The sequence below is a fragment of the Nipponia nippon genome, unplaced genomic scaffold, assembly GCF_047370975.1.
Source record: "Nipponia nippon isolate SJK-2023a ecotype South Korea unplaced genomic scaffold, ASM4737097v1 scaffold_30, whole genome shotgun sequence".
Taxonomy (NCBI): Eukaryota; Metazoa; Chordata; class Aves; order Pelecaniformes; family Threskiornithidae; genus Nipponia; species Nipponia nippon.
Genome location: NW_028262348.1, coordinates 2,446,150 through 2,468,364, shown reverse-complemented (window position 1 = coordinate 2,468,364; position 22,215 = coordinate 2,446,150). Strand labels below are relative to the sequence as shown.

The 22,215-nt window shown below is 57.2% G+C and overlaps 2 protein-coding genes across 3 annotated transcripts in view; both read left to right on the top strand.

Annotated features, from left to right (window-relative positions):
• SRRM4 (serine/arginine repetitive matrix 4) overlaps nucleotides 1-6,886 on the top strand; it is a 51,280-nt gene extending 44,394 nt beyond the window's left edge. For both annotated transcript variants that reach the window (XM_087768793.1, XM_087768792.1), the window contains exons 12-13: nucleotides 37-183; nucleotides 798-6,886. In XM_087768793.1, coding sequence (XP_087624919.1) covers nucleotides 37-183; nucleotides 798-1,062 — 412 coding nt within the window. In that variant the 3' untranslated portion in view covers nucleotides 1,063-6,886. The remainder of the gene's footprint in view (nucleotides 1-36; nucleotides 184-797) is intronic.
• Nucleotides 6,887-9,534: 2,648 nt separating this feature from the next.
• Nucleotides 9,535-13,613, top strand: HSPB8 (heat shock protein family B (small) member 8). Its single transcript, XM_009463728.2, has 3 exons — nucleotides 9,535-10,391; nucleotides 11,522-11,585; nucleotides 12,847-13,613. Exons 1-3 carry the CDS (start codon nucleotides 10,013-10,015, stop codon nucleotides 13,004-13,006), a joined length of 603 nt encoding a protein of 200 aa, XP_009462003.1. The 5' UTR covers nucleotides 9,535-10,012; the 3' UTR covers nucleotides 13,007-13,613.
• Nucleotides 13,614-22,215: the final 8,602 nt, after the last annotated feature.

Below are 22,215 nucleotides of genomic sequence, written 5' to 3'. Positions count from 1 at the left end.
CCCAGCAGTGACAGTTTCCAATCTTGCCTTCCCCAGAGACCGTGAGCGAGAACACAAGTATGGCTCCAGTGAGAAGGAGTCGCACAGGGAGCGTGATCGGCAGCGGCGGCGGCAGTCGTATTCACCCCTAAGGAAACGCAGGAGAGACTCTCCCAGCCACCTCGAAGCTCGGCGCATCACGAGGTAAGGGGATGCGGTCCCATCGCTTGGAGACAGGCTCAGCTGGCCCTCCCCAGGGGGATGTGGGTTGTCCTTGGGTCCCAGCCCTTGCCAGTGGAGGTTTCTCCAGGAGACTGGTTTCCCTGAGCCTGATCAGCAAGCCCTTCCACCCCTCCTAGAGCTTGGGGATTTCCAGCTAGGGGCAGAGGAAGGATGGGGGAGTCTCATTTACAATAGCTGAAGAAAAAAGGCAGATGAAGCCAGGGCAGGGACTCACCCATCAGGTGCCAGGAGCATCCCCTCACAGGCTTTTTGTTTCACCCTCTCCTGTGGTAGATGTCCCACACTGTAGAGAGAGTCAAGTATTGACTGTGACCTTCACGCTGAGGGCTCTTTGGGACAACATCAAGCAGAGCCCAGCCTCAGTCTTGGTGCTTGGGATATTCCCCAGGGCCTTGGGGATGGGTGCGTTGAATCCCAAGGCCTGTCAGCTACCTCATCTCTTCATTTTTTTTCTTTTAAACAAACACAGTCGCATTTCTGGGGAGTGTTGTGCAGAGTAAACAGTGCTTTTTGGAGATTTTGGCAGTAAATCCATCCTTGTGTTGCTGGTAACCCGCGTCTCTCTGTCCCCACAGTGCCCGCAAACGCCCCATCCCCTACTACCGTCCCAGTCCCTCTTCCTCCAGCAGCGCCAGCAGCTATTCCTCCTGGTACAGCAGCGTTAGCCGCTCCCCGAGCCGGAGCCGGAGCTACTCCAGCTACCGAACGAGCCGGAGCCGAAGCTGGAGCAGCAGCAGCGCCGAGGGCAGGAGCCGCAGCCGGAGTTCGGGCCCCAGGAGCAGCCGCAGCAGGAGCAGGAGCTATGACTCAGGAGGCACCTCCGACAGCCTGCGTCGCTAGGGAGTGCCACCAACAGCTCCTGTGCCGGCATTGTCTCCAAATTCCTGGCATTCTCCGCTTCCTTCCCACCTACCGGGCCATCGATAGCAATCATCCCCGATACTGACGTGGTGGCAGTGCCGGGTCCCCTTTCCCCAGTTCGGAGTAAGAGCCCTCATGCGCCCGGTGCGGCCCCTTTGCCACCTCGTGGAGTGGGTGGATCAGTCCCAGCTCCCCCGGCCAGGGCTGGAAGAAGGGCCAGTGCTTTACAGAGGGTCTGTCACGACAGACCTGCTCCATCCTCCCCGACGTCCCCATCTCCCCATCGCTGCCGCTCTCCAAAGCCCTACCAGCTGGTCCAAAGGAAAGAATTCAGCTCCTTGCTCTTCCGACAAACCAGGAACCAGCAAATTAATTTCTGTTGGAGGGAGAGACCCGGAATTTGCTGGGAAGCTTTGGTGATGAGCGGGGGTGACCTGTCCCCACCAAGGCAAATATCGGGTCCCTTGGGTCTCTCCTTCAGACTTTCTGCCCACTCTGCAGCAGCCCTCTTCCATGAGAGAATATTTATTTATTGCCGGTCAGCCAGTTCCTGCTATAAATAGAAGGCTAGAAATCCCTCCTGATGTAATTCCTGGGGAAAAATAGGCCATTCCCTCTCTTTCTCCCACCCTTTCCTAGCAGGTATGCATCATCTTTCGCAGGGTTGTTTTATCCACCCCAGCACCGTGACCAGCTTGCAAACAAACTGCTGAGGTCTGAGGCAGACGTGGGGCCGGTGGGGTGCAAGGCAGAGGGGAGCTGGTGCCACACGCTGCTCCGAGGGCCAGGCCACGGCATGGGAGACGGGGGCCGTGGGGCTCCCGTCTCGGAGGAACCCTCTTGCAGTTTGGGTTTAGGTTTTGCTAAAGGGAGTCTTGCCCTCGGAGCGTGGTGCTGGTGGGACCGTAAGGAGATAGGGAGATAGAGGTAGTGAGAACACACAGGGCTAAAAGGGCATTGCATGAGCCGGGGGACCCCAATTCCCCTTCCTTCTAACAGGCAGCGATTTTAAGCAGTGCCAGGAGGATTTCAGGACATCGTTGCTCCTTGAGACCCTCAGGCTTCCCTGAGACAGGATTAGCAGCTACAGCAGCCCCATCGCAGGGCCTGTGCCAATCTGCATCAGGATGCTCGCGCCCCAGTTTGTCGCTGGGAGGACGGAGCAGCGCAGGGGGACAGAAAGGGCCCCCCACTAATTGCCTCTTTTTCCAAGGAGCTGCAGGCAGCGGCAGGAGGGCTCTGCCTGCCTGGGCGGCCCTGGGGTTTTGTCTCCCTGCCAGGCCTGCCAGCCCAGCTGCCTGCGCAATTACTGTGTTTTGCAGGGTAACAAAGGCTTCTCCCAGCACAGGCTGAGCTGGTGCTGAGGAGTTTCTTTCTCTTACAACACCTGGGTGCTTAGAGACGCTAATTTGGGCTTAAGACTTCCCTCCCTCCCTTTTTCCATCCCCTCCCCTTCCATCCTGCATGATTATTAACGAGTTTGGGCTTAATGAGTCAAGGAGGTGTGTCATTTTAAGTGTCACAGAAAAGGGCTAAGTGGAGCCAGCATCTGCTGGAGGAGGAGAGGAGGTAGAAAGAAATGCACCCCCCCCCAGCTAAAGGGTTACCTACAGCCCCCCAGTCCCGCTGGCAGCAGGTAAAGGGGCAAAGCCGCAAGCGGAGGAAGGCCAAGTGCCATGTGGTGTCCTGGTGGAGCTAGTCGATCGCCTTAGCCAGTGTATAAATCTGTTGTCTGCTGGGAAGTACAGCAGCGTGGGGAAGTTTTATGCCAGGGTCCCTTTTTCCCAGTATCCTTCCTACTGCTGGTCCCCCTTGTCCTGTGCCTTCAACTCCCAAAGCCCCCCGCTTTTCCCAGTCCCTCATCCCCCGCCTTGCTCTCTGCAGGTAAATCGAGGATGAGGGTGGCCGAGGCCGAGAGCTGGGCACTGGCATGGTCAGTGGCTTGGTGGGACACGTGTCCGTCTCCTGGGAGGCTGCTGTCTAGGACACAGAGAAAAGCATTCCTGGTAGGACTGAGCAAACGCTCTAGGGCTGTGGTTGAGGGATCAAAGATGGGGTGTTCTTGCAGTGGGGTGCCAGTGCCTTCCCTCCTGCGCTGGCCCTGGCAGCAGCCCCGTGGCCGTCTCCTGCAGTGAACTTCCTTCTCGTAAAGGGCTGAAAACCTCCCGCTTCTTCCCCAAAGAGTCTCTCCCAGTTTGACGCTGAAACGCCCCGTCCTTCTGCTCCCTGGGAAGACCCGAAGGCAGCGATGGGAGCCCAAACCCCAGATCTACCAGTGTTTCAAGAGTCGCCTCGTGCTCCTTAACACCCCCTAACGCACACGTGCATCCGTAGCAAGGAAGCAGCGAGCCAGGAGGTCAAAAACTAGGAAAGAAAAGAAGAGGGGCTTTGTGCAACTGGTGTAAATATCAAACACAGCACTGACTTGAGTTCCTCGTGGCTGGGGACGGATGATGGAAGCACCGCATCAGGGTCAGCAGCACCCGCCAGCTGTGGGACAGGAGATGACTCCGAGGGTTGCGCGGGGCTGATGGCCGCTCTCGTACCCGTCCGGCTGATCCGTGCTTCAAGGACTGCCTCCGCTTGTACAGTCCGTGGCAGCTAAACGCTCCTGGGGTTTCCCGAGCAGACTTGCGTTGGAGTAAACCTCTTTATTTATTTATTTATTTATTTATTATTATTCTATTTTTAATTGTATGTCAGAATGAATGCAGGTGGTCACCGTTACCAGTATTTATTTATTCTATTTTTTTTTTTTAAACAATAAGTTATTTTTGGATCTGTTTGTTTGTGTGAATGTATCCATGCCGCTGTTCTCATGTAAATGTTTACAGCGCTGGCCCCTCTCGGTGAAGCGGCTGGAGGAGTGACGGTCACTCCTGCTGCTGACGTGTCCCTTTGTCTGCACTCTCCGGAGCAGAGCGGAGAGCGTGTGACGGACAGAGGGATGCAGGGCAGAGCTGTTTGTCTGTTTTCATGTTAAAATCTAGGGTTTCTCATTAAATTTGTGCAGGAACGCAATGGATGTGACCATAGAAATGGGTCTAGGACCTCACGGAGGTGACGGTGAGGGTCTGCTTGCTGGCCGAGCGAGGGGGTGTTTGCAGTGCTGCAAGGGGAACTCTGGCCCTGGCCCGTGCTCACGCCGGCCAGGTGCCAGCTGGCCGCCACCGCTGTTTCCCTTGGCTCCGCAGCCAGTGCACAACCCGAAACCGAGCTGCTCTGCACAGGCACCGCTGGTTTCCCTGGGAGGATGCCGTCGCTAGGACTCCCCTGCCGTGTTTATCGCTGCGCAATGACCCGCCCATGGAAAAACTAAAGAAATGAGACCGTGAGAGAGCGATCCGTGCTGAAGATGCTTGCAAAATCTAGCCGCTGGTGACAGGACTTAACCAAGTCTCTGTGTGTATGTGTACGTATATGTGCGCATGTGCGTATACGTATGAATTCCCCTCAGTGGTGGTATTTATTTTTTAACTTATTTAAGATTTTTAGTACGACCTGGAACGTCACCCTCCCTGTCAGTGGACAACTGGGTTTTCCGTCAGTTTGCGAGAAGCCCGTGAGCTTTTCCGTCTCTGTGCCTTTTGCCAGCGCTTTTTTTTTTTTTAAATGTTGTTTTGCTCATTCATTGCTTTTCCAGATTTTTGCTCCGCATCCGGCATCTCAGATTGCTGCTGGCACTCTCTGTAAAGAGCAGCATTCACCTGGTGGAAAGGCAGCTCAGTCATTTTGGTGTTGGTGAATCGCTGCTCGCATGCGGTCGGCCACACAAGGGATGCCCAGGGCTGGCTGCAGCCTCAAGGCTTCAGGAAAATATCTCAGCCATGCTCTGGAGACCCTATCTCAGAGGGTTTTGCTTTCCTCAAACACAGAGGCTCTTTCCCACCCATGATTTTGTTTCCATCCCGCAAGCGCCCCGGTTGCCTTTCCCTGGCAGAGCGCACATCTCAGCGCCCGCTCCCAAACGTCGCCCTGACCCCGGAGTCGGGCTGCTGGCTCTCCCCGTTCCCTGGACCTGCCTTGACTCTGGGCTCGTCCCACCGAGGGAGGCTCGTCCCACCTCTCCCAACCCCAGCGCTGGGGCCAGGCTCCAGAAAACCCAGCGCAATCTCTGCAGGTTTGCTGGAAAGCAAAGATAAGGGATATTTGAAAGCACTGTTTTTTCTTTTCTTCACGGGTTACAGCACTTGGTTGAGCTTTGCTTTATGTTGACCGCAACTTTTCTCTTTGTTATTTTGGGGGACTGAAGTTGTACCAAACTTGTCTGCAACAGCCAATCACTGTTATTTTGCTATGCATTGTACATATACTGAACAGGCTGAGAGGGCTTAGCCTCTATTTAATATTTATTTCTTCTATTTATTGAGCATTACTTTTAAAAAGCTATTTGGGTCTTGCTGTTGGGTCCGTGAAGGTAGGAGCCTTTGAGGTGTTGCCATATACCTTAAAGAGAGGTTATCGGAGAGGTGAATTACTGAGGCTGGCTGCCTCACGAAGGCATCTGGCAGACAAATTAGGCTCATTTGGAGACCAACCACCAGTGCTTTAGGGAGAAGCCTCATTTAGATGGAGATGAGCAAGGCAGGGGAAATTCCTCCAGCTTCTTGGACCAGCTTCTGTTGACAAATCACAACCCCTTGGAAAGGCGCTGGGCGTTCGGAGGTGACAGGCCGGCTGTGGCGGAGGACTTACCCTGCTCTTTGTCCTCTGTGCCACGTAGGGCTGCTTGGATTGCCAAAGATCCCCAGAGATCTCTGATCTCCCACCACTGATCTCTCTTGGCTCTCAGTGGTTATTGGGGGAAAGGGGGACTTGTCGCCCTTTCATCGACACGAGGAAGGGGATGGGGTTGAAGTGACTTGCAATGGTGTCTATCAGGAAGCAAGGACGTCCACCCTGCCTCATCCTGAGACCCTCATCCTCGTGCCATGTCCTGCTTTGCCCCCTTCCCTGAGCTTTGTGCCAGAACCAGTAGCTTTGCCTGGATGTGACCTCAGGAAGGGTGGCCGGGACAGGACTGAGAAGGTCCCTCCTGTCATCTCCGACATGAACTGGAGCTTGCTGCAGGCATCTACCCTAGCTTTAAAAAAAAGCATGGGATGTGCTAAAAATCACGACCTGCCCCAGTGTCGCTCCACCGACGCCGCAGCCATTGTCCTCTTCACCCGAGTGGGAGGTGTTTGTGCTCCATGGGCAGAGCTGCCTGGGCTGGCGGAGGGTGGACGTGGCTCTGGCATCGGCAGGCGAGTGCCCAGCGCTGGGCTATGCCCATGGAGCTGGCTGGAGCCATGGGGCGCTCAGCCTTGGGGCTATCACAGTATTTGTTTGAGAAAGGGATGGATTCAGGTGCCTACGTGAAGACTTTGCCTTTTAGTGTCCAGTGGGGTTTTAGTACCTCTTTACCAGAGGATAAATAATTCTCATGACTTGCTGCTATCTGGAGGTTTGCACATGCCTGGGAGGGTCTCCGCAGCACCGGTCCATCCGCCGTTGTAGCAACAGCTTCACAGTCAAGCATCCCACCTTTTGGGCTGTTGCCTAGAGAACAACACCCTGAACCTCACCGGCCCGGGGGCAGCTCTCTGCCTTCGAAACCCAGGGAATGAGAAGATCTAGAACAAAAGCCAAGACGGGAGAAAAGCCGTGAGGGAAACGGTGTCTCTGTTTTCTTGCCTGTTGGTCGATTCCTTACCAAATGATGTCGGTGCATCTGTTCATTTGACTTCATTGTAAAACTCCCTTTGCTCTCCATCGAAATGCATATTGTATTCTTTAGTCTTCCTGGGGTATTTGAGTTGTTAGCCTGGTTAGAAAAAGGGTTCCAATAAAGATTTGGACAGTACTTCCTTCTCATCGCAGCCCTGTTTGTCATGTTCCTTTTGGATCTGGCTCCGCGCAGTGGGATATTTTGGGTTGTTTCAGCTGCTCCGCAGGGAAGGGCATGTGCCTCCATGCCCAGCTGCCGAGGACCGGCTCCTCGGGGCACTGGCTGAAGCAAAAAAAGTTGTGGGCTAGGATTTCTGGCAGCTCTCCCATCCTTGCTGGGTCAGGCTTTCGCTGCCCTTTGCCAGGCGCTTTGGGTTCCCCCACCCTGTTCAGGCACTGGTAGCCCAAGCCAGAAATGCAGCCGTCTCACCATGGAGGTCACAGTTTGGGCTCGCCGGTGCTCTCCTCTGGGCCGTGCCCTTCCCTGCCTGTGCAGCCCTCGCTCCAAGCCCTGCACGGTGCTCCCGCACCTCAGGGTCCCCCCGCGGTCACCACCTGTGCACAATGGGGTGGTGGGGACTCTTCACCACTCCAGATGATGCCCCTCACACTGGGATGCTCCCCTGGACTGACCGGGAGCCCCATGGGGGAGCAGTGGCACTGGACCGGGTCCGCATGCTCTTCCCAATGGGGCTCAGATGGGCACCCAGGAAGGGTCTGGCCACAGCATGGATGGACGCTGGGGACATGGGGCAGCGTCCCCAGGTCACTTGGAGGAGAAGGGAGGCTGCGAGGCCGCTGCGCGCTCCCCAGAGCTGATGTCGTGGGGCTGGCTCGGCGGTGGGAGGCAGCCGGGAGATTTGGAGTGAGAACAGGAGCTAAATTGGGATGGCCCGGAGAGGGCAAGAGCCGGCAGGAGGGGACGTGTGACTAATGCGGATAAACAAGGCGACGGGGAGGATTCCTGGCTGGGGAGGGAGGATGACCTGGAGCTATGCAGGGAAACGTGGGACTGGAGATGTTGGGAGGCTCCTGGAAACACGACAGGATCGTGGGACTGCCTGAAACCTCCTTGGGGCCGTCCCCCTCTCCCCATGGGCCACTGTTTGCCCGAGTGGGTGCAGAGCTGGGTGCTGGGATGATCCTGCTCTCTATCCAAGGTGAGAGGTGCCCAGCTGAGCTCAGGCTCGGTGTGTGGCAATGTCCCCCAGGACACCCTGCTGTCACCCCCAGGCAGCAGGAGACCCCAGCCAGGCAGGGGCAGCCGGGCAGGACAAGGGGACGGAGGGGGATGCTCTGCCCCTCCGCTGGCAGCTGCCTCCCTGCAGTCAGGGGTGCTCAGCCAGCGCCTGGGGCCTCCCCAGGCATCTCCAGGTGTCCCCTGAGTCCCCAGGGAGACCCCCACGATGCCCAGGTGTTCCCCCAAGCATGGGGGGGCAAAGGAGCTGAGCACAGGGGAGCAACTCTGTCCTGCGCCGTGAGGCAGCTCCCTCCCCCAGCAATGCAGCATCGGTGCAGCGTGATTAATGCTGTTGGAGTGACCAGTGGCTGAATTGCTGCGCGGCCTGAGCTGCATTAAAGTCTTCCTGCTGTAATTAGTTCCATCAAGACTATTAGAAAAATTGCAGATGCTGGAGAGAAGGAGCGTGAGGCAGAGCCAGGAGGGAGGACGCGGCATGAGGAAGTGGTCCCGTATCCAGCATGAACCCTCATCGATGACATCACACCCTCGGGCGCATCCCATCGCCCACCCGAGCCATACCTGGACCACCTCCATGGGGAGCCCCTTGTTGCCACCAGGTACCCCCCCGCTTGCCCGGTCAGGGCCATGTCACCCGGGTGGATGCTTGCCGGGAGCTCACCCGCCACTGCTGCCGCACGTCTTCCCACGGCGCGCTGCCCGCTCCCTGCCGCTGCCCTGTAATTAGCCCCGCCGCCGCGCGGCTGTGATTACTGCCTCGCCCTGCCGGCGCACGGCGATTGCGGCAGGGCCAGGGCACGCGGTGTGGCGAGGAGGAGGAGGGCGAGGAGGAGGCAGGTGCTGAGCAGCGCTGCGAGGACCCTGCCCGCCTGCCACCCGGGGTCCCTCTCCTTCCCGCGGTTAGGGGACATTTCTCCGGGCCCAGCCAGGGAAGGCAACTGAGGAACTGGGGCTGGAGAGGGGCATCCCTTGTCGCACGGCTTTCCTCCTGCATCCCGCAGCCCTCCTCACACCTGCGCTCTGCAGGCAGCCCTGGGTGGCCGAGACTCTGCATGCTCCTGGCCACAAAAGGGGTCTTCCCCCAGCCCCAGCATCCCCCACGTATCCACCCTCAGGGTCCTGCCACCCTTGCAGCGCTGCGTCGGGGGTGCCACCAGTGACCCACTTCCCCGTACAGTGGGCTGCTCGGTGGCCCGGGGACACGTGGCTTTACAGTGCGGGGAGCTGCTTGGCCCAGCCCCACCGAGGGGGTATTTTTAACGGGTGACATTGGGGTGAAAGCAGCCGTCCCTGAGCTCGGGGGCTATTTTGGGCAGGCGGGCTGGGAGGGGGTGGCAGGGGCTGGGGCAGCTGCTGAAGTGCCATGGCCCCGCGGCAGCCGGGATCCTCAGGCTGGTGGGAGAGGTCAGCTGTCGCAGCCCAGATTCTCCACGGCTGTTTCATCCTCTCCAAAATACTCGGCTGACAGGGCAGGAATTGCAAAACACACCCCCCCATCTTCCCAAATCCGTATAAATAGCGCTCACCCGGCGGCTGGAAGGTTAGAGAAGTTTCTCGGCTCCGAGCTCAGGCATTTATTGCAGCTCTAGCCTGGGAGCAGCAAAGTCGCACATAAAGTGCTGGGGAGCGAGAGGGCAGAGATAAGCTTTATAATCTTGGGATATTCGTTGTGTTGGTTTTTTTTTTCCCTCTCTCACCGAGAAGTTTTATTTTCCTCTCCCTGGTCCCTGGGATCACAGCCAGACAGGAAGCGTTTTCTCGTGGCCAGAGAGCTCGCTCCGTCCTTCCTGCGCTCCTCCTGAATTGATTTTCTTCGTCATCCTTCACCTGGTGCCGGGGAAGGAGGGGACTCTCCCCGCGGCGCCCACCCGCAGCCGCGCGCCCACGTCCCGCCCGGGGTGGATGCGTCTCCTCCGGGACGGGCTCCCCAGGGAAATTTGCAGCCAGGAGCGGCCGCACAGAGGCTGAGGCTCTGTGGGAGAGCCCCGGGGACGCGCTCGGACCCCTCTGAAGGAAGCCATGGCCGACAGTCAGATGCCCTTCTCCTGCCATTACCCCGGCAGGCGCAGCATCCGCGACCCTTTCCGGGAGCCCGGCTTGACCTCGCGCCTGCTGGACGATGATTTCGGCATGTCGCCCTTCCCCGGGGACCTGACAGCGGACTGGCCCGACTGGGCTCGGCCCCGGCTCACCACCACCTGGCCGGGTCCCCTGCGCACCGGCATGGCCCGCGCCTCCACCATGGCCCCCGGCTACGGCGCCCGCTTCGGGGGGTACCCTGAGAGCCGCAGCCCCGTGCCCTTTCCTCGCGAGCCCTGGAAGGTGTGCGTCAACGTGCACAGCTTCAAACCTGAGGAGCTGACGGTCAAAACCAAGGATGGCTACGTCGAGGTGTCAGGTGAGAGCGAAGGCACCGGGAGGAGGAGGATGGGGCATGAAAAGCAGCTGGTTCTGCCCTGCCCATGCTAGCTCAAGAAATTGCCGTAAAATGCAAAAATCACCTTTATTTTAAGCCAGTGGCAGCCGCCCTGTGCTCGGGGGCAGGGCCAGGGTTGCAGCAGGGCTTTGGGGCAGCCCCACGGGTGGTTTGGGGGAGCCCCGGGGGGACCCGGCTCACAAGGCATGGTGGTTTGCTGCAAAAATGAAAAGGAGAGGCCTCCTTTGGGGTAAATCTCCCTGCTTTCTGCCCCGACCGTCCCGGGAGGCACCGCTGCGGGCGGTAGCACCCTGCAGGGAGCTGCCAAGAGGGGCCCCAGCTTGGCTGGGTTAATTATAGCCAGGGTGAGGCCGGCGCAGAGGGAAATTCCCTTTAAAGGGGCCGAGAGAGAGGCAGCTCCGGTGCTGGGAAGCAGGGGGCAGCCGCCCCACAGCCCCCACCCCAACCCAGCCCCGAGAGGGCCCAGCCTGGGGCCCAGCCAGCCAGAAGTACATCCTTAAAAATTCAATTAATGGTGGGGACAGTGGGTGCGGGGTGCACCACATCTGGGGTGCCCATGGGCACCCAGCCCTGAGCATCCCTTCAGCCCGGCACCAACATCCCGCATTGCTGGGGGCTGCCACGCACCATGGCCCTGGGTATTTATTTGGGGCTCACAGCATCGCAGGGGGGAAACCGCAGGTCAGGGGGGTCCGGGCAGCCGCCAGTGCGGTTTTAACTTCAGGGATGCTCCAGGCACAGGGACCCCCAGCCTGACAGCGCGGCGGAGGGGAACCCAGCCTGGGGAGCGGGACAAGGGGGGACGCTGCCACCTTCAAAGGTTTTATTACATCTGGGGACTTTTTCTTAAACCCCAGCTCTTGCCATCCTGCGAGACCCCAGGTTCTCACTGGAAATACAGGTGTGCTGTGCCCGGCATCTCCTTCCCCACATAGGAGAGGCTCCCTGAGCCCTCCCCAGAGGGAAGGGTTTGAACTGGGAAAGGGAAACAACTCCTCTGAAAACTTCCCTGTTGGGTTTTGTTGTTGTTTTTTGGGGAAAAAATAATCTCCCGGTGAGGTGGTGACGTGGGGTGTTGCCCTTCCCTGCAGGCAAACACGAGGAGCAGCAGGTGGAAGGAGGGATCGTCTCCAAGAACTTCACCAAGAAAATCCAGTAGGTACCAGCTGGCCCTGGGGCATCCCCCTGCCGAGGGGGCTGGGGCGCGGGGTGGCTGCCACATCCCCTCAACCAGCACCCAAATGTTGCTAGCCTGCTGTGGGACCCCGTCCCTGCGGTGCAGGCAGGTTGCAGGCAGCGAGGGGATGCCAACGGTGGCAAAGGGCTGGGCTTTGCCAGTTCCTGCGCCCCGGCTCATGCATGCAGGGACTCCTGCGCCTGTTTTCACCCCAAAATCTGCCCTTTTGCAGCACGTGCCTGGCTGGTTTGGGCCACATGGTGGTTTCCCGAGGGAGGCAAAAGAGGAGGAGGTCTTTTTCTGGGTGCTTTGTCAGTCTCCTCCAGGCCCAGGGCTGCGCTCGGAGCCGGCCGGGGTGCGGGGAGCAGGAGGGGTGCAAGGAGCCGCGCTTACAGTGCCAGCACATCCCCCGGGGTTCAGCAGTGCACGATGGGCTGACACCATCATCAGCCCCAAAATACATCCCTGTGTGCAAATGTATATATGTATCTCTATCCGAATGATGTCAGTTAGATTGCTATCGCGTTGACTCACCGCGACAGCTCACTTTGGCAACAACAGCAGCAAAGGGCAGGGAGGAAAGGCGAGGCCGGAGGCAGGCGAGCCCCGACCACAGCGCTTCACCCATGTGGGGGGCAGACCCCTGGCCGCAGGGCTCGCGGGGTTAACAAGGAGAAGCAGCAAAGCCCAGGGCATGGTTCCTCGGCTGGCACAGCAGCTCAGCTTTGCTTTTCCACCCCAAAGGAGCCCTGTGCATCCCAAACTCCCGCGGGAAAGCTGGGGCGAGCACCATGCTCCCGCCTGCTCGGCGCTCGGCAGCCGTGGCAGCTCCTTTTACGGGCAAGGCTTGTGGCTGACGCGGGCTGCGGCACGGCGATGATTTACTCCTGCTTTGCAGAAGCCCGGGCGGCACAAGCGGCGGGTGACACCCTGTCAAACACATCTGCCGGGGAGATTAAACAGAGCACCCACAGGGACCAGACCGGCCAGGAGGCCACTTTAAATATCCCCGCCACATTCCCGGGCGCTACAGTAATAATGTAGGCTTTGCCGAGCCCCTAGGCTTTGCCGAGCCCTGCGCTGGGGCTGCTGGCTCGGCATCGGTGGTTCCCCAGGTGCTGGGGGTCCTGCGTGGGCTTCCCAAGGGTTGATGTCCACCAAGATGTGGCATGCCGCGAACCGGCAGCCGCCCTGGCCCCCCAGCTCCTAAACCATCTCATCTTTCCTTCCCTCCTGCAGGCTGCCCTACGAGGTGGACCCCATCACGGTCTTCGCCTCCTTGTCACCGGAGGGGCTGCTGATCATCGAGGCGCCCCAGATCCCCCCCTACCAGCAGTATGGCGAGGGCGGCTGCAGCAGCGAGATCCCCGTCGAGAGCCAAGAGGCCACCTGTGCCTGACCGGCCACCCGCATCCCTCCCGCACCCCGGCGTCCCTCCTCTCCTCTCCCCTCTCCCCCCGGACCCCCGCTCCCCGGTCCCCTGCCGCGCGCCGTCCGGACAGCCTCCGGCAAGGGTGATGGGTGCTGCTCACAGGGACGGCAGCACCCGCCACCCCATGGGGGGACCAGCTGAGAGCCAGGGCACGCATGCCGGGTGCCAGGCCACCGTCCCCGAGGGCTTGTAGCAGTCTGGGGTGCCGGTAGAGATTTTGTGCCCATGGGGCCGAGCAGAACGGATGTCCTCATTACAGTTATTTTTTGCTCTGAGTCGTTCGGATGGGATATTTATAACAATAGCAAAAAAGGGCCCTTTTTTCTCTAAAATTGATGTGGAATCCTGTAGCCCTGTGTCTTCTCCTCCTTCATGGGTTGGTTTTTTTTTTAAACTACATCTCTGTAAAGGATGCGCGTCTGGCAGCAGAGCTTGACGGCACAGCCTCCGTCCTGAGAAACACAAACCGTCTGTGTGTTTTGAACATTGGTTTTGGTTTTTGTTTTTTTTTTCCAAAGAGAATTTGTGCTTTTACTTGTCAAACCTGTGGAATAAAACCCAGTCGATGTTCTTAGCCTCCGCTTGTCTCCGCTGAGCCCAGCGGGGCGGGCGCAGGGCTGCGGGAGGGCGGCGGGGAGGAGTGGGGATGCCACCGTGTGCCATCTCCTAGCCCAGCACGGGGTCCTCCCCATGGGGGGAAGGAGAAGAGAGACGTGTGGGGATGGTCGCACTGATGGGCAGCTGAAACATTTGCTCGAGCCTTTTGTGCAGCCCGTGAATGCCGAATCCTTGCTAACACTGTGCCAGGGAGACACCAAGCCCGGCGAGGCCCACGGACTCATCCTTTCCTTACCCTCTTGAGGGGCTGCAAATATTTTTCCTGCTTGGGGACGCTAAATCAGCCTCTGAGCTGGGAAAGTCAGGTTTGCACCATCCCCATTTCCATCTCACCCTGCCAGCTCCCCACCGGCAGCTCCGTGGGGAAGCACTTCCCAGCTAATTCCCCAGCGGAGGTACCAGCAAATGGTTTCTGCTGGGCTCTGGACACAACCTTAAAACCATTCCCGGGGGTGAAGCACCGGGTAAGATTTGTTACCATGCTGCAAGGCCCGGGGTCGGCAAAGCAGAGGTGCCGATGGGCAGCAGGAGTTTTTCCATCGATCTGTGCGGCACCTGGAGCGGGCAGCTGGTTTTCCATGTCACCAGGACCTCGGAGTTAAAAATACAACCTCACATGCTCCGCTCCAGCTCATTTGGGATGCGGTTACCAACAACAGCCCATCACGTGCTGTAAACCCCGGCCCCTGCGCTCAGGGGCCACGATGGTACCCGCACTCCAGGTCACAGAGGGGAACCTGGGGGCTCTCACCCTCGTTTTATGTATTATATTTAATTTTTAACAGTTGTTACGGAGCCTGGACCCCCAGGCGGTGCACAACACCCCCGTGCCTGTCAGCGGGAGCCAGCCCCGGGCTCAGCCATGGCAGCTCTGCCAGGCGCAGCTGTGAGCACAGCAATTTTTATGAATAAAATACAATCCTTGAAATGTAATACCGACACCAGGATGGAAAGCAAAAAAGTCATGAGTCACAGCTCCAGCCCTGTGTCCTCGCGCCGCTTGGCGCCGTCGTGCCCCGCGGGTGACACCTCTCCAGCACAAACTGTCCCTCCTCTTCCTCACCCCTTCACAGCATTAATTTTTTCAGTCCTTTGAAAAAACATCCCCAGCCCCAACCCCAATTTTGTCCCCAGCGCCCCATCCCCTCAATGCGCTTTTCATGGGAAGGACCCTGGGGGAAGCGCATGTGTCCCTGGGGTGACTCTCTGGCTCCAGCACCCCAGAGCGAGCGGCTGGATATGGCCCCACAGCAGCCCTGGCCGTGCACTCCACCAGTGGCAGGCGACGGCTCCCGGAGCGGGGCTGCAGGCGTGGGGACCAGCTGCAGCTCTGCAGGGGCTGCGGGGTGAATCAGCCGCAGCTGAGCCCCTCTCCCACCCCAGGGTATATGGGAGGTCCCCAGCTGCAGCTGTATTGCTGTGGGGGCACAGGGAGCCCGGGCTCAGCTCTGGGGCTGCAGCACAGGTAAGGGCTGCTGCAGTCAGATGATGGCTCCCAGCTTTTTCTCCTGCTGATCCTGCAGTTTGGGGAAAGATTTTTTTTTTTCTTTAATCATTTTCTGTTTTATTTGGTTCTGCTTTCTGATGAATTCCTTAATAATGTCTTATAAAGACTGTTGTAAGATGCATTAGCAATAATTTCTTAATGGCTGAGGTTGGCATCAGCAATTAGCACTAAGGACCTCTTACACAGGCAGCATGCTTGGACCTGTGCAGCAGTGGCTTCTCAAGCTGTTGGATTGTCTGGAGTATCCTATACTAATGAAATAATTGTAAGTGGAGATCTGCTTTTTTTTTTTTAAGTATGACCTGATTATTGAAGTGAAGGAGGATTGGAAAAAAGTAATCCCTACTGGTGTTTCTGCAAATGGAAAAACAAGTTTGGAAACACTGGGGCATTCCTGCATCAGCATCTTCCCCCTGTGTCCGAGGAGGATGGGGTGGGAAATGTGTGTTTCTGGGGTCCCAGGGTGCCGCAGAGCCGGGGCCAGCGGGGAGCGGGAGCTGTTTGCTCATCCTCAGCCTGCGTGTGAGATAACGGCTTGAAGCCATTAGACCCGTAACACAACGCTGTAATGGCCACTCTGCCAATTACGTTACATTTCATGGGTTTATAGCAATTACACTGCATCGGGTGGTGTCATAACACATTATGGTTTATAGCTTAATATCGGCTCTCACGGAGATGCCGTGCGCAGGACGTGGCCACAGGCAAGCATCCTCCGGGCAGGGAGGAGCGGGCTTCCCGCGGGTGCGACCCCGGGGCTGGCTGAGGGGGCTCGGGAGGGACCGGGACCCGGGGCTGTGCATTTTGGGACCCCTCTCACAGGCGGGAGAGGGGCAGGATTGTGTTTATCAGCAATTCCCCTTGCACCAGGCCCCCCTGGTGGCACCTCTCTGCTGGCCCTGTCCCAAGCACTCCGGGAGACCAGTGCTCCCTTATTTCTCCTTCTGGAGCGGCGTTAGACTTATCAATATCCACATCATTCAAAGCTAAATGATTTTTAATGCTGAAGGAGGCAGAGGAGCCATCCTAATCAGGCCTTTCAAATCTTGGTCTTAGAGCAATGCTGATGCTGCTGGCATGGGCCTGTGCCCCTGGCCGGGGAGCGGAGAGGAGCAGATGTTCGAAAGGTTTTTTTTGTTTTGTATTTTTTTTTTCTTTCTAAGTCAGTTCTGATAAAATACACAATCACGTCCAAAAGGGGCTGGTGTAATTAAGCAGTCAGATGCTGGGCAATTTGCATTAGGCTCTTTGTTGCCACCAGTGCCAGCAGGTGCCTCGCTGCCCGGGCAGCAGCCGGAGCAAGGAACGGGAGGAGTGTGCCTGTTCCAGGGAGAGGAGATGCTGTGGCCAGGGCTGAGCTTGGAAATCCATCAGCTCTTGATGCATCTCAAGACCATGAGCTTGCAAGCTCAGCTCTAAGCCGCAGCAAAGCTCTGCTGAGCAGCTGGAGGGAAACGCAGGTGGTTCCTGCGGCTTTTTTGTTTTGGGAAAGATTTTTCTAGCTTCTTTGCAGTGGTGATCCCTCCTGCAGCACAAGCGGGTGATTCCGGGTGCTGCAGACATGGCGCTGGGATGGGCTGATGGGGAGGGCTCGGGGCTGGGAACGCAGGGCCAAGAGATAAGGGGGCTGCATCATGGGAAACTGGCCTCGGGGGACCTGAGGCAGGCGAAGGACGCGAAGAGATAAGGATAAGGTCACCCAAGCCCTGGGAGAGCTCGCCGGGCGGTTCAGTAGCAGGAGGCTGAATAAACCTCTCAGCCATGTCCTGCCGTCTGTCCTGAGCTGCTGAAGAAGCCGCAGGGGCTCTGTGGGCACCATCGGCCCTCGGCACGGGCCAGCGAGGCCAAGCAGTTTCTGAGCACTGGTTTGCACCCCGCTGGGGCCAGGCTGGGTGAGCACGTGGCTCCTCGCAGGGCACCGGCTCCTGGTCTGTCCCAGAGGATTTATTTTCCTAAAATGGAAGCAAAAGCTGAATTGATTTATTTTGGTTGGCAGCATGCAGAGCAGGGTAAATAATCCACAAGAAGCTCCAGAGCTGTCCAGATACACCAGGCATCTTCAGAGGCCCAGTTTCTTCTCCTAGAAGAACTGGGTTGGTCCTATTTTCTGACTCCCCAGCTCCCGTGGCAGGAGCCAGCTCATGCCTGGGCAAAGCCGTGACCAACGGCCAGCAGAGCAGCTCCCAGAGCTGTGTCCAGCTCTGCTCTGGGCAAGCATTGCTCTTGCATCCATGTGTGCCCGTGGCTCAGGACACGCTCGCTGGCTCGCCCCGCAGAGATGCACTTGGTGTCTCCCGCTTGCTCCCCGCACGCTGTTAGACGTGCTGCGGGGTCCTCGGGTGGCCACAGAGACCCTTTCGTTGGCTGATGGGGATGTTTGTGCTTTCCGACCACTCTGGGGGCCTCTCTGCACAGCTCTGAGCCGCACGTGTGCTAGGGGCGTGCAGGAGCTCAGCCTGTTTTCCTCCAGCATCCTCTCCCCTGGGCCTCCCCCGGTGACGTGCAGCTCTCCAGGCTCTCGCTTGGCAGCTGGTTCTTCTGTAGACTATCTATTTGGGTTTGCACAGGGGGGTTGATACAAAACTTCTGGGTGTTTTTCCTTCCCAGAACCCTCTGGAGCATCCCTGGCTCCCCAAGGATTTCTCACTTTTTTCTCACACGCACCTGGGCCCCTCCGGTACAAGCCAGTCCCTTTTTCCGCAGAGAGTATCCCGTCACCATCCAGGTGTTTGTCTGCTAAAGTCGAGGTCATTTGGGGTTTTTCATGTTTCTCTTTGGGAGTTTCTCTTCTGTCGGAGACTTTGATTTATTGCGGTTTTGGTCCCTACTTGCAAAGCAAATCTCATCTGCTTTATTTTGGACGTCTCCAAAGAGAAGACTTTGCCACACGATGGCTGTGGGGACAGAGAAGCAAAACCTTCCTCTTCCTCTAATGAAAGAACCCAATATCATAGAAATAACCCACCCTGGCTGATTAGACGGCCTTTCTGTCTCATTTAAATCAAAGGCTGGGAAGTTCAGCAGGAGCTCCTGGCCACGAACCGGCATGGCCACCCCTGGGAGCAGACTAAGAAGTTCCCGAAGCTTTGCCCATCCCAGCAGAGAGAAGGGGAGGAGAGACCTCCTTAGATAAAGCAATGCTGGTGGGATGTTACGGCTTCATGTTTTGGATGCTTCTGCCCATACCCATCTCGGGAGGGGACTGGGTGTGCTTTGAGGCTCAAGCCCAGTGACCCCCACCAGCAGCAGGGACCCTCCCGGGTGGGCAGCATGTGGGACCGTGGGGTTAAGCATCACCAACCCCTCCAGGCACTGCCACATCTCTAGTAGTGAATTCCTCCCTCGAATAATGAGCTGTAGCCGGGGGGAAGGAGAGTTTTCTCCTATTTGTTTTCTGTTGCCGGTCTTTAAACCCAGTTGCAAACGCTGCTGGTAACTAAGGGCCGTCTTGCCATTTGGGTGATGTGCTGAAGTGCAGCCTCCTGCTCCCAGCCAGATGCTCCACAGCAAACCCATCCTGGAGGAGAGGCAAATGTTGTCTGAATTTTCTTCTTTCATATCGCAACAAAAAGCTTCCTATCCAAGGCGGCCTTGGAAATCTCTCCTTATTAAAAGACCTCCTTGAAATGTATTGCAGCAGCCAAGGAGGGTGGTTATGAAGCACAAAAAGCCTGCAGAAGAGCTCATTAAAACAATAAATTAAACTAATTAGAATAAATCAAGCTAAATCATCTCCAGTGTGAAGGTAAAATGAGGTGTGAGTGAGTGTTTTTAATAAGGCCGGTGCTAATCCCAGGCTCCTCTTCAAAGTGATGGTGAGTCCTGCTGCAGCGATGATCCTGCTGCTGGAACCGGGGTGGAAAACAGATCCAGACAAAGGCAAGGGGAAAGCAGAGCTAATGGGATTTTTAATTGTTTCCCAATCTGAGCTGCCTGTCCCTGATTGCAGTGGGTTCGGGGGTAGCGCAGCATCCGCCGTGGCTCGCAGAGGGGCAGGCACGGGTCGAGGCGTTTGGGTTTGCTCACTTTGGGTTTTTTTTTCCTCTTTAATTTGCAATGCGCAAAGTGGCTGTGGGGGTTCGTTCCTCTCTGTCATATCACTTCATCACGCGCAGCCACAGCTAAATGACTCTTCTGCATAATTAGCAGTGAGATCATCGCAACCGCCTTGGCTTGGAGTCATTTCTCCTCCGGTCTCCAAAGAGCTGCTCAAAACAAGGGAGAAGCAAGGGGGGGGCGGGGAGGCAGCGAGATGGGTGCCCTGCTTGCACCCGCGTAGCCCCAGAGGTGGGTGCTGGAGGGGGACACCTTAGACCCCTGCTCCTGCACCAGCTAAGGGAGGTTTGGGAGATGTCGCTGTCCTCCTCGATGAAGTTAACACCCAAGCCAAAGGTCCCAGAGAGCAAAGACCAGCAGCACCAGCCTGACCCATGCTGAGGACAGGGCTTGCTGCTGGTGGGGCACTGGGGAAAACCCTCTTTACTGTGTTAAATGCCCACGTAGGACATCATTGACCAGAAGGTCTTTGAGCTGCCAAAGCAAAAGGTTTCCTGCTGAAACGAGTGAATTGCTTCTGAAAGCGCCTGGAAGTGGGCTCCGCTCTCGGCAACACGGAGCCCAAAGCCAGCGTGGGCAATGGTGTGATGTCCAGGGTTGGCAGAGACGCTGTGGCTCGAGCCTTCCTGGCTGGTGGCATCGCTGCTGCTTCCCTCCAAGAAGGGATGAGCACTACTGCCAGTGCTGGAGAAACGTATTAGTTTCATTAAGCTTAAATGATTAGCTCCAGGCATTGATAATGATACTTAATGGATCTAATATTTTTTTGGCGATTATGCTGTTGTATACAGTGGTGTGTATCATTAATAACCTTCTTTAAACCTCCTTGCTCTCACTGTCACTAATTATCTTCCAGCCCTTTTTATGCCTAAGCCCAATTAGCTGCCTATAAAGAGGCTTTACCCCATGAAGAGCGACCGGCTGCACCGGGAGGCAGATGCTGATGTCTTGGGTTACCAGGCAGGAGGACACTTGGATTTGGCCACAGGAGCCACAGGCCAGACCCCGCAGGGTGGTCAGGGCGGCCGTGGCGGGTGCTGCTTTCTGCAGAAGATGGTAGAAAGCCTCAGGGCAGCTCTGCTCTGCTCAAAACCCCTTTCCCAGTCACCCCTGGAGTTTTGCAGGGGGGTTAACACTAGCCAGGGCTGCCCCACATCCCGGGTTTTATCACCAATTGGTGTCTGAAGGGAGATGATGGGCAGTAGGTGAGGGTGGTGAAGTCAAACACTGCTCACTATTTTTCCCAGGCGGTGATAACGAATGCATCGAGGATTCAGTGTGTTCTCAGGGAAGGTGCACCTAAGCCTGGGACTCGCCTGTTATTGCTAGATCAAACCTGTGTGGTCTCCATGCTGGATGCTGCCAGGTGGAAGAAGGAGCATCACCACCATCCCCAAACTCTCTCTGAAATTTGCCATCGCCCTTGGGAGGAGCAGCCAGGCTCGGCTGCTTCTCCGCTCCTCCCTGCCTGCGCCTCCTTCCCGTCCCCCTGTGAGCTGATTAATCCATTAGGATTAACCTCTCTTTAACTCCTTGATTAGCTGCATTTTAAAACTCCATTTGTTTTCCTTTTTACATCAAGCCAGAGCCAAAAAAAGAGGCCAATTTGCAGCGATACTGATTTACTGCAATTTCTGAAAATCAGGGCGAACGCCGGGAAGGCGTGCTCAGCATTTCAACTCCTCCCTGGCGAGCTGCAAGAAGCTCCATCCAGCAGGAGCCAACTTTGGGAAGAACACAATGGAACCAGCATCCACCCGAATTCCCAGGGCTGGTTTCTGGTGGTATCAGGGCAAACCTGGAAGACGCATCCTGAATTTCAAGGACTGAAAATGTCTCGCTCGGTATCTTGGGGAAATTGAGGCCCCCGTGAAGCGATGTGCATGGGGCAGCAAGGCTGATCCTCAGCGCTTAGATGGCTTTTTGGTCCCTTAGGGACCCATAGCTCCACTGCAGATGTCCCTGGTTTCCCTGAACTGTGCACAGTGGGGATTTCTCAAGATCCAGCTTCTTGCTTTAAGATGGCCCAGGGCAGTAACGACGTGGTTTGGCCTCATCCAGACCTGATTTGCCAGGTGTAGACCCAGTCCTGGGTTTACCGAAGCTGAGTTTAGCCCATGACCTCGGTGAGCCGCCAGACCCCTCCCGAGTCTGGGGGTGTTTGGTGACAAAAGCTTTGCCGTTCTGTGCCAGGAGGCTTGGCTCAGCGTCTGCTCCGGCTTTGCCTGTGGAGCCGAGGCAGCTGCCTTCTGCCATGCAGGAGCCATGTGGGGAAAAAAAATCATTAATATCTTCAAAAACAAGCAAACCCACTGGATTTAAAACAAAAGCTCTGCTGTTCCCAAATGCCTGTCTTTCCCTTCCCAGCGTGTCCCCTGGGAAGGAGGGACTCCCTCTCTGTGCCCAGCCTGGAGCTGTCTCGGGGTCCTGCCCTCGGCTGCCCCAGCACCCCAGCAAACGCAGCCGATGATGGCGATTGTGCACCCCGTTTCTGAGGCTGGGGATGCTGAAACACAGGCAGCAACGGAGACGTATCGGGGTGGGCAGGACTGCGTGACCGGTAACGGTTCGTGGTGGGGGCTGTTTGGAACCCCCAGGGAAGGAGCAGCGCTCTCCTGCCTTTAACCCCAGCTCCGTGCCCTGTGGCTTCACCCCTTGCAGGTGAAATCGGGGCAGCCCTGCCGGCACACCCTGCCCGTGCTCAGGGAGGAGCGGCCGGCTGCTGCGTGTCCCATCTCCCGCTGGGCACAGATCATCCCCTTGATGAACTGGCTGCTCCGGAGTTACTCCTGCTGTACTTATGTGATCCTTAAGCTTTAAGGCAGCTAACACTAATCACCCGCTGACCTGCGCTAACCCTTCAATTCATTCTCCAGTCAATTCCTCTGGCTGGGAATCAATGTCTGAGCGTGGGCGTTTTCGGAGGTGGTTGGTGGGGCTGGGGCTCAGCTGGCCAAGCTGGGGGGGGACGTATGGGGGCTTGGCCTCTCCCTCT

Bases quoted from the DNA above. Each gene is read 5' to 3' on its own strand.
- HSPB8 (XM_009463728.2), top strand. From the start codon at position 10,013: ATGGCCGACAGTCAGATGCCCTTCTCCTGCCATTACCCCGGCAGGCGC. The intron at 10,392-11,521 runs GTGAGAGCGAAG...CCTTCCCTGCAG, and splicing joins TGGCTACGTCGAGGTGTCAG to GCAAACACGAGGAGCAGCAG. The intron at 11,586-12,846 runs GTAGGTACCAGC...TCCCTCCTGCAG, and splicing joins AACTTCACCAAGAAAATCCA to GCTGCCCTACGAGGTGGACC.